Source organism: Schistocerca gregaria, chromosome 5 (genome assembly GCF_023897955.1).
Source record: "Schistocerca gregaria isolate iqSchGreg1 chromosome 5, iqSchGreg1.2, whole genome shotgun sequence".
Taxonomy (NCBI): Eukaryota; Metazoa; Arthropoda; class Insecta; order Orthoptera; family Acrididae; genus Schistocerca; species Schistocerca gregaria.
In genome coordinates, this window is record NC_064924.1 from 352,416,779 (window position 1) to 352,431,566 (window position 14,788).

Consider the following 14,788-nt stretch of genomic DNA (forward strand, 5'->3'; position numbering starts at 1 on the left):
GACCTCAGAAGTTAAGTTCCATAGTGCTCAGAGCCATTTGAACCAATGGAAAAGGAAATTGAGAATGTGTTAGGTGGCGATCAGTTTGGCTTTAGGAAAGGTAAAGGCACCAGGGAAGCGGTTCTGACGTTGTTTCTGGTTATTAATGAAAGCAAGATTAAAGGAAAATCAAAACACTTTCATAGAATTTGTCGACCGGAAAAAAGCGTTTCACAATGTCAAATAGTTCAAGATGTTCTCAATTCTGAGGAAAATACGGGTAAGCTATTATACAACATGTGCAAGAGGGAATCAAACTATATTTGGAAGAAGAAATCATGGTAATAAAAGAGGGGTTCAAGAACGGAATTAAAGTAAAGGCGCAGGGATATCAATGATAAGATTCGCTGACGACATTACTATCTTCAGTGGAACTGAAGAAGAATTACAGGATATGCTGAATGGAACGAACAGTCTAATGAGTGAAGAATATGGACTGAGAGGAAATGGAAGAAAGACAAAAGCAATGAAAAATAGCAGAAATGGCAAGAGAACAATGAAACTTAGCATCAGGAGAAATGGTCACAAAATAAATGAAGCTAAGGAATTCTTCCACCTAGTCAGCAAAATAACCAATGATGGACGCAACAAGGAGGAGATCAAAAGCAGACCAGCACTGGAGAAAAGGGCGTTCCTAGCGATGAGGAGCCTGCTAGTATCATTGGCCTTAACTTGGATAACTTTCTGAGAATGTACGTTTGGAGGACAGCAGTGAATGGTAGTGAAACACGGATTACGGGAAAACCGAAACAGAAGAGAATCGAAGCATTCGAGATGTGATGTTACAGACAAATGTTGAAAATTAGGTGTTCAGATTAGGTAAGGAATGAGGAGGTTCTGCCCAGAATCGGAGAGGAAATGCTCAAAAACGTGTAATCAGAATAATTGCTGGAGTCCACCCACGGTCATCCTGCAGACATCTATTTAAGGATCTAGGGATCCTCACAGTAACCTCACAGTATATATATTCACTTATTAAATTTGTTGGTAATAATCCAGCCCAGTTCAAGAGTAATAGCAGTGTGCATAGCTATAACAGCAGGAGAAAGGATAATCTTCACTATGTAGGGTTAAATCTGACTTTGGCACAGAAGGGGGTAAATTATGCTGCCACAAAAGTCTTTGGTCACCTACCAAACAGCATCAAAAGCCTGACAGATAGTCAACCAACATTTAAAAATAAATTAAAAGAATTTCTAGATGACAACTCCTTCTACTCATTGGCTGAATTTTTAGATATACATTAAGGGAGGGAAAAAGAAACTAACTTAATCATTAGTATCATGCAATATTTTGTGTAATGTAATATCTTGTAAAGACATCTTTCATTAACCTGACACGTTCCACATCATTGCGAAGTGTCGTATTCATGATCTATGGAACAAGTATTAATGTAATCTAATCTAATCTAATCTATATGGAACACGCACTAGAAAAAGGGACAGGATGGTAGTACATCTATTCAGACGTCAGGAAATAACTTCTAAGGAGAGTAAAAATTGTAAAGGAAGACAGAGACTGGAATACATCCAGCAAATAATTGAGGTTGTAGGTTGTAAGTGCTACTCTGAGATGAAGAGGTTGGCACAGGAGCGGAAAACGTGGCGGGCAGCATCATACCAGTCAGAAGACTGATGAGTAAAATTGACAAATATGATGGATCGACCCTCATTATGGTTACCTTTCACGTTATTTGGTAAATCATTGTTTACTTTGTATATATAACGAACAGTTAAATGTATAAATAAGATAGGAAAAAATAGAAAATTGCTTATCTACAGCTTAACTTGTGTAGTAAGGATCCTAATGACGAAATTATCCTAATGACAAAATTCCTTCTTTAAAAGATGTATTTTTTTATCAACGGAGCCATAACTATGTTGACTTTAACGTTGGGTACTCTTTATGTGTCATGGGGAAATTATGTATTAATGTCCTGATAGTCTGTTCATCAGCATCATTCTAAATGTTTATTTTCTTTCCCTTCTTCCGGATCTTTATTGGAATAAAGAAGCCTTGGGAATTACGTATAGCTACGTTTTCCCTCTTTTTTTTTAACTTACTTTGTTTGGGAAACGCCAGTGGCTCCTGCAATCCTCTCTAGTACAGTTATAATGGGATATTTACTACCGCAGCTACCTCTTCCGTCACGAATTTTACGACCTGCACAGGATCTATCATGGCTGACTATGAAGCGGTTTCCCTGCACCTACAGTGCGTGAAGACTATTGTGCCACTCTGTGTACAACGCAGACAGCAATGGGAACCCCCTAATTAGGGCGACAAACCGTAGACAACTGAGACGGCCACCGCCAACGGATGAAGCACACAGCTCACCTGGCGACACGAAACTAACGTGGCCACCCTTTCTGAACAAAGGGATGGACTCGCCCAGCAGCCCCGACGAGAATGCGTTTCTGCGCTGGGATCACGTAATCTTGTGCGACCTCGACACTGTTCTTCACTAATACGGAGTATTCATTTCGATGTTTTCTAGATCCGCTTACACGTCATGTATTTTGCCTCGTTGCTACGGAATGCGATCGTGTTTTGTTTTGTGTTTGTGGCTGTGGCTGTGGTAGCGTTTGTTATTCCTGTGTGTGTGTGTGTGTGTGTGTGTGTGTGTGTGTGTGTGTAACAGGTGACATGATATGCCCTAAATCCATGTATGCAAACTTTTACTATATTATCGTACTGCGATGAGTGATCATGGAGTATCACGTCTTGACCCTTGCAACGGACATTGTGCTATTCTATGATGAATTTCCGTTTCCAGAGCTCGTTCCGCTGTAAGCAAACCGACTACACCCTTTTGCTCTTCTTTGGAAGCTAGCATTTCGCCGTTTTCAGCACGACTGAGCGCAGTGGACGGTCGACGCGTGTGTGTGCTCCTTCTACCGTCACGTGAGTGTGCGCCAGTGTCCCTCTAGCGGAGAGTTTGGGGCCTCAGTGCTCTTGCAGGGACTACACTTCGTTCCGTGTGCAGTGGCGTTAGACTGAGGTGACACAAGTAATGAGATACCACCTATCATCGTGTCGGACCTCCTTTTGCCCGCGGTAGAGCAGTAGCCCTATTGCTGCCTCTCCATTACTGCGAAAGTGTTGCCGGTGCAGGACTGTGCACGAACTGACTTTTAGAGTACGACTCCTAACTGTTCGATGGGATATGGGTGGCCAAATCATTCCCTCGAACTGACTAGAATGTTCTTCAAACCGCTACGTACAACTGTGGCCCGGTGACATGGCCCACCGTCATCCATAAAAGTTCCATCGTTGTTTGGGAACATAAAGTCCATGGATGGCTTGCGAATGGTCTCCAACTAGACGAATATAAACTTTTCCAATAAATGGTCGGTCCAGTTGGACCAGAGGACCTAGTTTATTCCATGTAAATACAGACAACATCATTATGGGGCCGCCACCAGCTTGCACAGTGCCTTGTTGACAACATGGTTCAAAATGGTTCAAATGGCTCTGAGCACTACGGGACTTAACATCTGTGGTCATCAGTCCACTAGAACTTAGAACTAACTTAAACCTAACTAACCTAAGGACATCACACGCATCCATGCCCCAGGCAGGAATCGAACCTGCGACCGTAGCAGTCGCGCGGTTCCAGACTGAAGCGCCTTGAACCGCACAGCCACCGCGGCCGGCTGACAACATGGGTCCATGGCTTCCTGGAGTGTCCACACGCTCGAACACTACCATCAGCTCTTACCAACTGAAATCATCAGTCATCTACCCAGGCCACGGTTTTCCAGTCGTCTAGGACCCGCCTGAGCCCAGGAGACGCGCTGCAGGCGTCGTCGTGCTGTTAGCAAAGGCACTGGCGTCAGTCGACCGTTGCCATTGCCCACACCTGCTTTCGCAGCCCTGTCCTGATGGATATGTTCGTCGCTCGTCCCACATTGATTTCTACTATTATTTCACGCAGTGTTGCTTGTCTGTTAACACTGACAACAATACGCTAACACCGCTGTTTCGGTCGTTAAGTGAAGGCCTTTGGGCACTGTGTTGCCCGTGGTGATAGGTAACGCCTGAAACTTGGTATTCTCGGCTCACTCTTGACACTGTGGATTCGGAATATTGACTTCTCTAACGATTTCCGAAACTGAATGTCCCATGTTTCTAGCTCCAACTACCGTTCTGCGTACACGGTCTGTTAATTCCCGTCGTGCGGCAGTAATCACGTCGGAAACCTTTTCACATGTATCACCTGAGTAAAAATAACAGCTTCGCCAATTCACTGCCTTTTTATACCTTGTGTATAGCGTACTAGAGCCATCAGTATATGTGCATATCGCTACTGCATGGCTTTTGTCACCTCGGTGTACGATCCCTTCGGCGGTTTTCATTTTACAGCCTCTATCTCGCAAATTTTTTTAATTTTTTTATTTATTTTTATTCCCTTTGTAACTAGCCTTTCGCGGGAGAGTTAAAGACTCTCTTCAAATGTTTGGAAATTTTGATTTTTCAGCATTTCTGCGACGTTCCACCGTGGGTGAAACATATCTGCCGTTCTTTCAACGGGTCCAGTATCCCTGTAAGCCCTGTTTAGTATGGATCATTCACACGTGGAAAATTTTCTAGAAAAAGTCTAACAAGTGTTCTGTAAGCAGTCTCCTTTGTAGATTGACTGCATTTTTCCAGTATCCTACGAATGAACCCAAGTCTGTCATCAACTTTACCTGCGACTGAGCCTGAACCAACATTGCGCTTCATATCCTCACAAATGACTACAGTCATATATTTGTGTACAATATCAGTGAAGAAACAACTTTTACAGGCATCTATGAAGGAGTTCACACTTCTAGAAACTCTCCTTACATTTCTTAATCTGCGAGTGTGTGTAAAAACAAAGGATCTGTCCGAAATAATTTCATGTTCCAATTTTATGAGAGTATCATCTGCCTAGACACCAGCTACACTAAAGCAGATGCTTTCAGAAGCATTTGAATTTGATAGAAAAAGATTAATGCGATGTTGCACCATCTTTAGCCTTTGCAACTCGTGAGGGAATGGACTTAACACAATTTGGGAATTATTCGCAAACGAATGTTGCGTTTTTTGTCATGCAGTACAAGTTTATTCCGCTGCGATGAGGAAAAGATTGTGCAGTATTAAATGCCTAGCAACTTTAGCGCATTTAAGCGCTATGACATTCCCGCCAAAAGTTCTTACAGAAGTAAAAATATTTCTGTCCCCAAAAGATGGGATGATGTATTGGTTCCAGGCTTTCCGTGACAAAGAAAATGCACCTAGACTTGTTACGAGCATAAGTTACGGTACATTCGCTTACAACACAATACATGGTATCATTCGCTCAAAGTAGCACGCAACGACTTCATTCCGTCCGCTAGAGCACTTAACAGCACTTACCGAGAGGCGGTAACGATGTAATAAGGCTGTCTTATTACGTTTACTGGTGCTTGAGAGATGTTTAAGATGTTGTTTTGGTTGAATAGTAGGAAGTGCAGCGTATTAGGGAAACAACGTGCAGAGTATAGATTAGCGTGCTCCCACTACTTTCACTGTGACGTAGGTGAGAGCAACAGCAGTCAGCTCGGAGGCCAAGTACTTCAACAGCCGTGCGGTTACGTAAACAGCGGCGCAAAACTTACCGCTACCTCTAGCGAGATGGCACAGTTATTTGTACGCTCTATTCATATTCAGTACGAGTGCAACTGAAGTCCCCGCCTGACTGTTCGGATGTAAGTATGCCGTGATATCCAAATATCACCATAGTCGAACGCCTGAAGACTTCAAAAAGGTAACGAGGGGCTCTTAAACAAATTTTTTAGCTACTAAGCAGCTACTGTAATCCTCACTTCGAAAATATCGACAAGATTTTAAGCTCCAACAAAGAAGACAGTTTCTGGACACATCAAAAGACGACTCTTCATCCACCCCACGTTGAGGAACGCAGTGGCTTTGCGTGACCGGCTTAGCACACAGAATAGCGATGTACAAAAGATGTAAGTCAACGTGGCCAACGCTCTCAAGGGGGCGGTGCGAAAAACATGGATTTTTAAGGATGGAAACAGTGCGTAGTTCCTCATTAGCGAGCATTACGAAGTACAGGTTACATTTACTTTGTAGCATGCTTCTCAAGTGTTGGATGGCGTGTGTCTAATGGAGTTGTTAAAAGAAACTACTGTTGTTTGACATCCCCAAACCTTTTGAGCAATTTGTCTGTTTGGGTGGGAAATAAAGCGATTTTTTTGGTAAAAAAGCACTTATTTCTCTATGTATTTCCTTTCTAGTTCAATGTACTTGGTCAAACTTTTTCCTGTAAACAGATTCCATTTTTTTTGGTTCAAAATAGTTCAAATGGCTCTGAGCACTATGGGACTTAACTTATAAGGTCATCAGTCCTATAGAACTTAGAACTACTTAAACCTAACTAACCTAAGGACATCACACACATCCACGCCCGAGGCAGGATTCGAACCTGCGATCGTAGCGGTCATGCGGTTCCAGACTGTAGCGCCTAGAACCGCTCGGCCACCACGGCCGGCCCATCTTTTTGATATCATCATTATTCATTATACCGTATGGGGAACGCAACCGGATATAGCAATAACAACAAATAAAATAGCCTCAGGATGCAGTTATGGCGTTAAAAGATTTATCGCATGATCAGTTTCGAGACTTCACGCCTCATTCTCAAATGCACCTTTTTTACACTTCCAATTGACGGTTACGTGTTAATTTACCAGCTCACATAGACTGCCAACTCAAATACCAGTCACCACGCCCTACACCACGCAGATGTAGTGTCGCTTACATGGAGCTGCGGATTACGATGTGGAAGCAACATCCTGCCACCCTGTCAAGAAACCACGCCAAAACCGTTCATAAACATGACCACCCCTCACAAATGCGGTACAAAAACTCTAGCTTTTTATTTTAAGGCCTATTTTAAACTCATACGGCAGTCGTTGAAGTTTATCTGTGCCAGAAGCGAACAGCACTTTGTTAACAGTGAAACAGAGGTGGTTCAAATTAATCCGTTTTCCTTCATCTGTTTTACAGTTTCTAGATCTGAAAATTCCCCCGTATTTTCTGAGAATAATTTTCGTGGTATGGACTCTCATTCCTTGACCTCTCTTTCAGTTTTGGATTTCCCAGGATCGGATTTACTACGATCACGAATGTGTCTAGTAGAAGCTGTAGCATAGACGTGTATTTTCTTCAGTGGACTAACATAGGTCGGCCCTTGTTTCTCAAGGACAGGCAGCACAGATTTTTTCTGAAATAGAGGAAAGATTTATCAATATTTATTAACCGTAGACAAAGAGGTAATTCGTACTCATTGCTCCGTTCTGTAATTACGTTCAAGGCTTTAAAATGGTCTACTGACTTATATATACTTCTAAAGCCAACTAAAGTGTAGGCTGATATGTCTATGTCTTACCTGTTTCCATTCTTCTAAAGTAGAATGATTGCAGTATTGCTCCAGTTTTGGGGGATAGTCTTCCTCCAAAGATAGTCCGTAAATAAATTTGGAACTTCCTTTTGTATTACTTTTCTTTCAGCTTTTACCGATTTTAATGAAGCATCATGGTTTCCAAGTGCCTTCCTTTACTCTTCACTCCATCCGCTTACTATACTATTTTTCTGTTTTTTTTAATAATTATTTACGCCTTCCATTCTCCTTACTGATTCGCAAATAAGGTTACGCGGCACTGAGGATGGATTTTTAAACAAAATTGGCATTTTGCCTGTAAAACCTTACATAAAATAAAATCTGCCGTCGTGGCTATACGGTCACTGTGTCTGCCCGCACAGCGGAGGACGCGGATAAGATCTCTTCTTTTAGACGAGGAACTGTAACGGGCTCAGTCTTGCTGCGAAGGCATTCGGTTAGCCATTATAAAGAACTGTCAGTCACCCTGGTTTTGAACGCCGGCTGGAAGAGAGAGAGAGTTAGCTTTAGTGAAAAAGAATTTGGAAAAACTGAGTTACCGTGATACTCGTGCTAGCGACGTTTCGTCAGTTGTAGCTAGCGACTGAAGCAGCTCACACATGCCTTGCTGTGTTCGCAGGATGGAGCGGCCGTGCTGGGGCATCGCCCGCCGGGGAGGTGGGCCTTCCCTCAAACAACCTGCTGCTAGGGCCGACCTTCGACGCCCGCCTCGCCTACGGAGGAAAATTGCTGGCGAAGGACAAGGAGAGTGCCGACCAGGGCTACGTGTACGAAAAGCCGCCGCAACCGTTCACCTACCCCACCAGAGGGACAACCACCACCACCACCGCCAGACCCTTCACCTACACTACTAGGATACCAGTCTCTTATCTTCCCCCTGTAACCACTACCACAGCTAGACCCTTCACCTACACCACTCCGAAACCAGTCTCTTATGTTCCCCCCTCGACTACCACCACCGCTAGGCCCTTCACCTATACCACTCCGAAACCAGTCTCTTACCTTCCCCCTACAACCACCGCTAGGCCCTTCACCTATACCACTCCAAAACCAGTCTCTTATCTTCCCCCTATAACCACTACCACAGCTAGGCCCTTCACCTATACCACTCCAAAACCAGTCTCTTATCTCCCTCCGTCAACTACCACCACAGCTAGGCCCTTCACCTACACCCCACCCACCACAACTGCGAGACCGTACACATATACATTCGCTACATCCACTCCTAAACCAGTCACCTACCTCCCTCCCACAACCACTGTGAGACCCTATACTTACACATCCCCTACGACCACTTTCAAACCAGTCTCCTACCTCCCTCCTGTAACAACTGTCAGGCCAGTTACTTATACATATTCGACTACTACTGCCAAACCCTTTACTTACACCTATCCTACGACAACTCGCAGACCCTATTCAACAACCACAGCTCGACCTTCTACTTATACAACGAGACCAACGTATGCTACAACTGGTTATACGACGCAGTCGCCGAGGGTAACGTTTACGTACCCCACGAGGCCACCGACTACCACTGCGAGGCCCTACACGTTCACCACTACAACGAGGCGCCCGACGTTCACGACTCCGAGGCCGACGCCGCCGCGCACTACAGTTAGAACGGCACCTCCTGTCACTGGATATAAGTACCCGTCTCCAACCGTCACTTTCACCTATCCCACCAGACAGCCAACCACCACTGCGAGACCCTTCACCTACACAACCACCAGCAAGCCCATCACCTACACCTACAGCACTACTACAGCTAAGCCCTTCACATACACCTATCCAACGACCACTTTGAGACCATACACATACAGCACCGTCAGAACAACCGGTTACCCCACAGTATCTCCAAGTGTTACATTCACCTACCCAACGAGACCTACAACCACCAGTGTCAGACCATATACATTCACTACAACGACCAGGAGACCGACTTTCACCACTCCAAGACCTACATATTCGACAACAACACTGAGGCCTTTCACTGTTACAACTCGACAGCCAACATTCAGCACCTATAGACCCTCTCAGTCTACAACAGTCTTTACTGGCTACCAGAAGGAATCACCTAGTAGGCCCTTCACGTACCCAACAACACAGAGACCTTTCACATATAGTACTACAACAGCGAGACCAACATTCATCACAACAACCACAAGGAGGCCAACAACAACATTCCGACCTACATTCATCACGACAACCACAAGGAGGCCAACGACAACATTCCGACCTACGACAATCTACACTACGAGACTGCCAACCACTACTCTCCGGCCGTACACATTCAGTACGACGACGCAAAGGCCAACTTTTTCGACTCAGACAACCCCCAAAATAACTGGGTATCCCAAGGAAACACCCAGCAGACCTTTCACATACCCTTCAAGACTGCCAACGACAACCACACCTCGGCCTTACACGTACACCACTACAACTACTTTACGACCAGTCACTTTTACCACGACCTCTCCAAGGCCGACATATACAACACCAAGGCCGACATTTACAACACCACGCCCCACGTACAGTACCCCTAGGTACACGTACACCACTCCGAGGCCGACATATACGACTCCGAGGCCGACATATACGACTCCGAGGCCCACATACACAACTCCTCGGCCAGTGACATATCCTAGCACGCAGACAATCTTCACTGGCTATCCAAAAGAATCACCTAGCATCCCGTTCACTTACCCGCCACCAGGAGCGCCTGCAGGAGAAGCGAGGAAGAGTGCAGGACAACCTTTCTCATATCCAGCACTCTTTCCGGGAGCAGACTTTGACCTGCGCCTCTTGAAGAAGAGGTCTGCTCCCGTGATTACAGGAGAGCTGCAGAGAAAGGAACGAGCCGACGATGGAAAGTGAGTCTATCTCTCAATAGAAGCTAACCCGGGAGATGGCTGTTAACTACTTGTTAATTACTGTAAGCTACATTGCGAGAATAGTGCGTAATCATTATCCTGGCCCTCTCACGACAGTTCATCCACGAATGTTATTTGAGGCAGATTACTAAGAAGCTCAGACGGCTTTCAGTGTCTCAGCCATCAGTTTCAAGACAACCATTCGTGTCTAACCCAGTAAGACTCTGAGATGTGTAACGAATTCTAGACACTCATTTCGTGAAATTTCTGTGCCATTAATTTCTTTGCCACAAATACAGTGCAAACAGTCGTGTTGCAGACATATGTTCACAAGCGTTCACGGAATTCTAAAGACATATCATTTAAAGCTAAGTTGTTTGAACAGGGAGCACTTGACCGTATCCTGTTTTTTCTGTGTGTAACTTTTTAGACAGAATGATAACACTCACATGTAACTGGAATTTCAGTTATCACTCCGTTTCTTCTGTGTTATCTCCGCCTTCAATTGTGGCCATATAAACTTTGATGTTACTGGAGCTGCTGTCATCCTACCTCGATCGGAAATCGCCAAACTGGTATCTGAATCTGTGTCAAGTAGCTCCATTTCAATTTGTTAATGTGAGTTGTGAATAAACGTCCCTGATAATTGTCTGCTTTACAATGCATAATCTACCATCGTATCAGATTAACAATGTCTTCTAAACATTTACGCCATTAATGTGCCATTTGTTATTATTTTCAACAGTTTTATACGACAGATAAATGTGTAAGAAATAAAAGAATTAAAGGAAAATAAATAAATAATTATATTACTGTTGTTTCATTCCACACTACAAACAGCAGTAAATAAAACAACATAATTACCTCACTCTTTAAAGCAAATAATTCAGTACTGTTCAGTAAACACAAAGTTGTACCTCACTGTATTTTATTGCTAACTTATAATAATAGCCTACTGAAAGATACAATACGATGCATATAAGTGGTTAGTATAATGTTAAGCTATGCTATGTAAATTATCTAGTTCACGTTTCTCAAATCCACATAACAACGTAATCAAGAACTTGTATGAACTATCTCATCTTTCTTATTTTACGATTCTTCTGAGAGTCAGATAAAACATATTTAACAGCACGATAAAATGAGTAAATTGACATGGGTTGCGAATTATGTATCATAAAATTCAATCTGACTCATTAACTGAATTACAGCAAGCTGTATCGTGCATAAAACAAAATTATTCAATCTCACTCATTAACTCAATTACAGAAAGCTGTATTGTGCATAAAACAAGATTTTTGCTAGCGTGAAAAAAAAGGAGTTACGCTCCTAGATTTGTGAAAGCTCTAATGTTTTACAAAAGATAGGTTTTATGAACAAATAATTCATGTGTTGCATATGATACGAGGTATAATAATCCTAATTTTTTATTTACAGATAATGTACGGAAAATAATATTTATCTCATACTAAATGAAAGAAATGCTTTTCCATATTACAAGAACTACTCTTTCACACCACTAAAACTTGCTAAAGAAAACGAAGCACGAATACTGTTTCGTCTTAAAAGAAAAAAAATGAACTGATTCGTAGAATTACCCCTATATAACATTCACTTCTATTTATAGCGGAATTATGGCTCATATGATGAGTTTAAGTATAATGACTTATCCTGGAACAGAATTAGGCTGGGAAACTAGCTTGGATCCCCAAAACATCAATCGTATGAAACTCACGCTTCTCGTACAATATATACTTATTGTCATGTACCAGTGTCCTTACAGATACTTACGTTTCAGTTCATTTGAACAACTAATTCAATTTTTAAAAAAAGGAAAATAGGCTGGTACGGACTATCTCCAAAGGTTTCTAATTACATTGAATATTGAAACTTCCTTGCAGATTAAAACTGTGTGTCAGACCGAGATTCCAATTCGGGACATTCTCGGTCCGGCACAAAGTTTTAATCTGCCAGGAAGTTTCATATCAGCGCACCCTCCGCTGCAGAGTGAAAATTTCATTCGACGTTGAATATTCTTTATGGCCAGAATGCAGTATGTAATTCCGGAAAAGGATTAAACTAAAGGAGTTGAACTATTAGCTAGTTTGTTCCAGGAAAGTATAGTAAGAATAGTACTATTCATGTTATACGTTAATGACTTAGTGCATTTATTAGTAGCAATATCAGATCTTTTGCAGATGATGCGGGTTTCAAAGAGAATGTTTTGACAAAGTACTGTTAGTAATTGTCAAATTGTCGCCAATAGGTAACAAAGAACTTGAGAATATTCAAATTATTTTACTCACAATCATCGATTACAATGGTTAAAGGTCCAGAAAATTATGTTCGTTTAGTGGTGAACAACCCAGGTCAGTGTAATAACGTGTTGGTTTCAAAACATTATTACTCAGATCTGAAGATGCGCAACTCTGACTGAAATTGATAACCGGGCCTCTCAACATTTTTTCGTCGTAGATTGTGAATAAAATAGTTTACAATTTTGGTAATGTCCAGTTAATAATGATAAAATAGCAGTACGGCCCAAGCACGCGCCGTTACCTCTTACCGTATAGAACTTTAAATTCGAACACTACATGAAATGTAAAAATGTAGCACTTTTTCACCACAGAATTAATTATTTACAACAGTCAGTGATATTATAAACATAGCTGGAGATGACAATACGGAGGCAGGCCTTTATGAAGATCGATTGAGCAAGCTTCGTTGGAAGTAAATGAAATATTACGCTTCGATATATTGGTAAGACACAAGAAAAGTCCAGTTTCTCTAGAAAAAGAAATTGTTTACAATTCCTTTACACGACATACCGGAATATCTTCAGAGAGTCTGGGGTATATAGCAGGACAGACTAACGGAGGACATGGAGGGTTTGGATAGAAGGGTGACGCGAATGGTCACAGGTTTGTTCGACCGTGTGAGGAAAAAAATTTAACTGACAGGCAGTATAGGGACTGGGCAACATCTGCCCATCTACAAACTCCTCCTTAAAAGGAAATTAGTTCCATATTTTCAAAAATATCTTTCAATTTTTGAGAAAGAAAATCGCCTAAAGTCGGCGGTTGTGAGTTTCTTTTTTTCTGAGATTAGGTGTATAACTCTAAATTCTCTTACGTTAAATGTGTACATACATAAGGAAGATGTAAAATGAAGTTAAACTGAATTATTCGTACGAGTAATTTTCTGGATAAATTTGGCTAATTAGAAAGATTCTGTGCTGGAGTTATTGCTCTTATTTATGGATTCATCTCTTTTTTTCCAGTAACATTATGCAAATGTTAAGCAAACTATATATGACCAGTCATCTCACCCTGACAATCACAGTCCGATTTCTTTGTTGGAACTGTGGGAAGTCATATCAGTGACTTAATATAATGTAAATAAAAGATTTTAAAAATGAGCCTTTAGGATTAACTGCAAATATGCTCTCTCTTGCACTCAAACAAGAACTGGAGTGGGTTCTATTACATTTTCTTGAATAGCAGATAAATTAACAAGGAACATAGCGTACAAGTATAGTCTTTGTAGTACTAAACTTCACCAAGGAGTGGTTATAAAGCCAGTCCCAATCTGTGCCTCGCAATTATGGGCTTCGTTTATGCTCAGTCGATGGATCCCACAAAACTACGGCCAGCTACAGCAGAATATCTGTCTTGTGAATGTAGGCCCTCCCGGTGAATACAGTTGGTGGAAAGCTCTCGGGTGGCAGGGTTAAAATATAGCGACGTCTCTGAGCGTGTCGTACTCGTAGCCAGAAGATGGTGAGTATCACACTCGTTGAAACGTCGCATTATTTAACCCAAGAGATTTTCAAGAACAGAATTGTCTTGTACTGCATTTTGTGCAAACTGGTTGAGAGTCCTGGTTGTAAAATATTAAAATAATAAATGGGGTAAAATAGATATTAATGGTCGATTTACGCGTCACTAGCGTGATGGAATCGCTTTCAGTAAACAGATAATTTAATATACATACATATAAACCAATTAAACTTTATAAATTAAAAGACGGGCTTAAAACAAAAACCACACAACCTTTAATTATCATGTCATGAATACATTTTAACTGTGAGGAATTAGTACGCTGCTTGTAGGATTTTCTCCAGTGTACTACTTCGGTTATGCACAACAATCTCAGTTATCTATCGTCACTAGGTATACTTCCATCAGAGTATTTCACCAGAGAAGCTATCGAACCATTTCCATTATTAAGTGTGAAACGAAACTCCATTGACAAAATTTCGGAGGTTATTCAGGGATATTCTCTGGGTACTTTGATATCATTGACCTATGGTCTCCGATCGCTCGTTACAGAGTAACTGCATTTTTTTTCTTATCCCCGTTTACGAGGGCGCATTGATAAGTAATGTCTCAAATTTTTTAAACTGAAAACTCTTAAAGCTTTTTAAACAAAACAGAAGTTGTTAATA

General features: G+C 41.9%; 1 protein-coding gene across 1 annotated transcript in view; it reads left to right on the forward strand.

The window, feature by feature from the left end:
- LOC126272573 (mucin-2-like) overlaps positions 1 to 11,150 on the forward strand; it is a 128,237-nt gene extending 117,087 nt beyond the window's left edge. Inside the window, exon 2 of the mRNA XM_049975496.1 lies at positions 8,091 to 11,150. Within this exon, the coding sequence (XP_049831453.1) occupies positions 8,091 to 10,345 (2,255 nt within the window). The 3' untranslated portion in view covers positions 10,346 to 11,150. The remainder of the gene's footprint in view (positions 1 to 8,090) is intronic.
- The last annotated feature ends 3,638 nt before the right edge of the window (positions 11,151 to 14,788 follow it).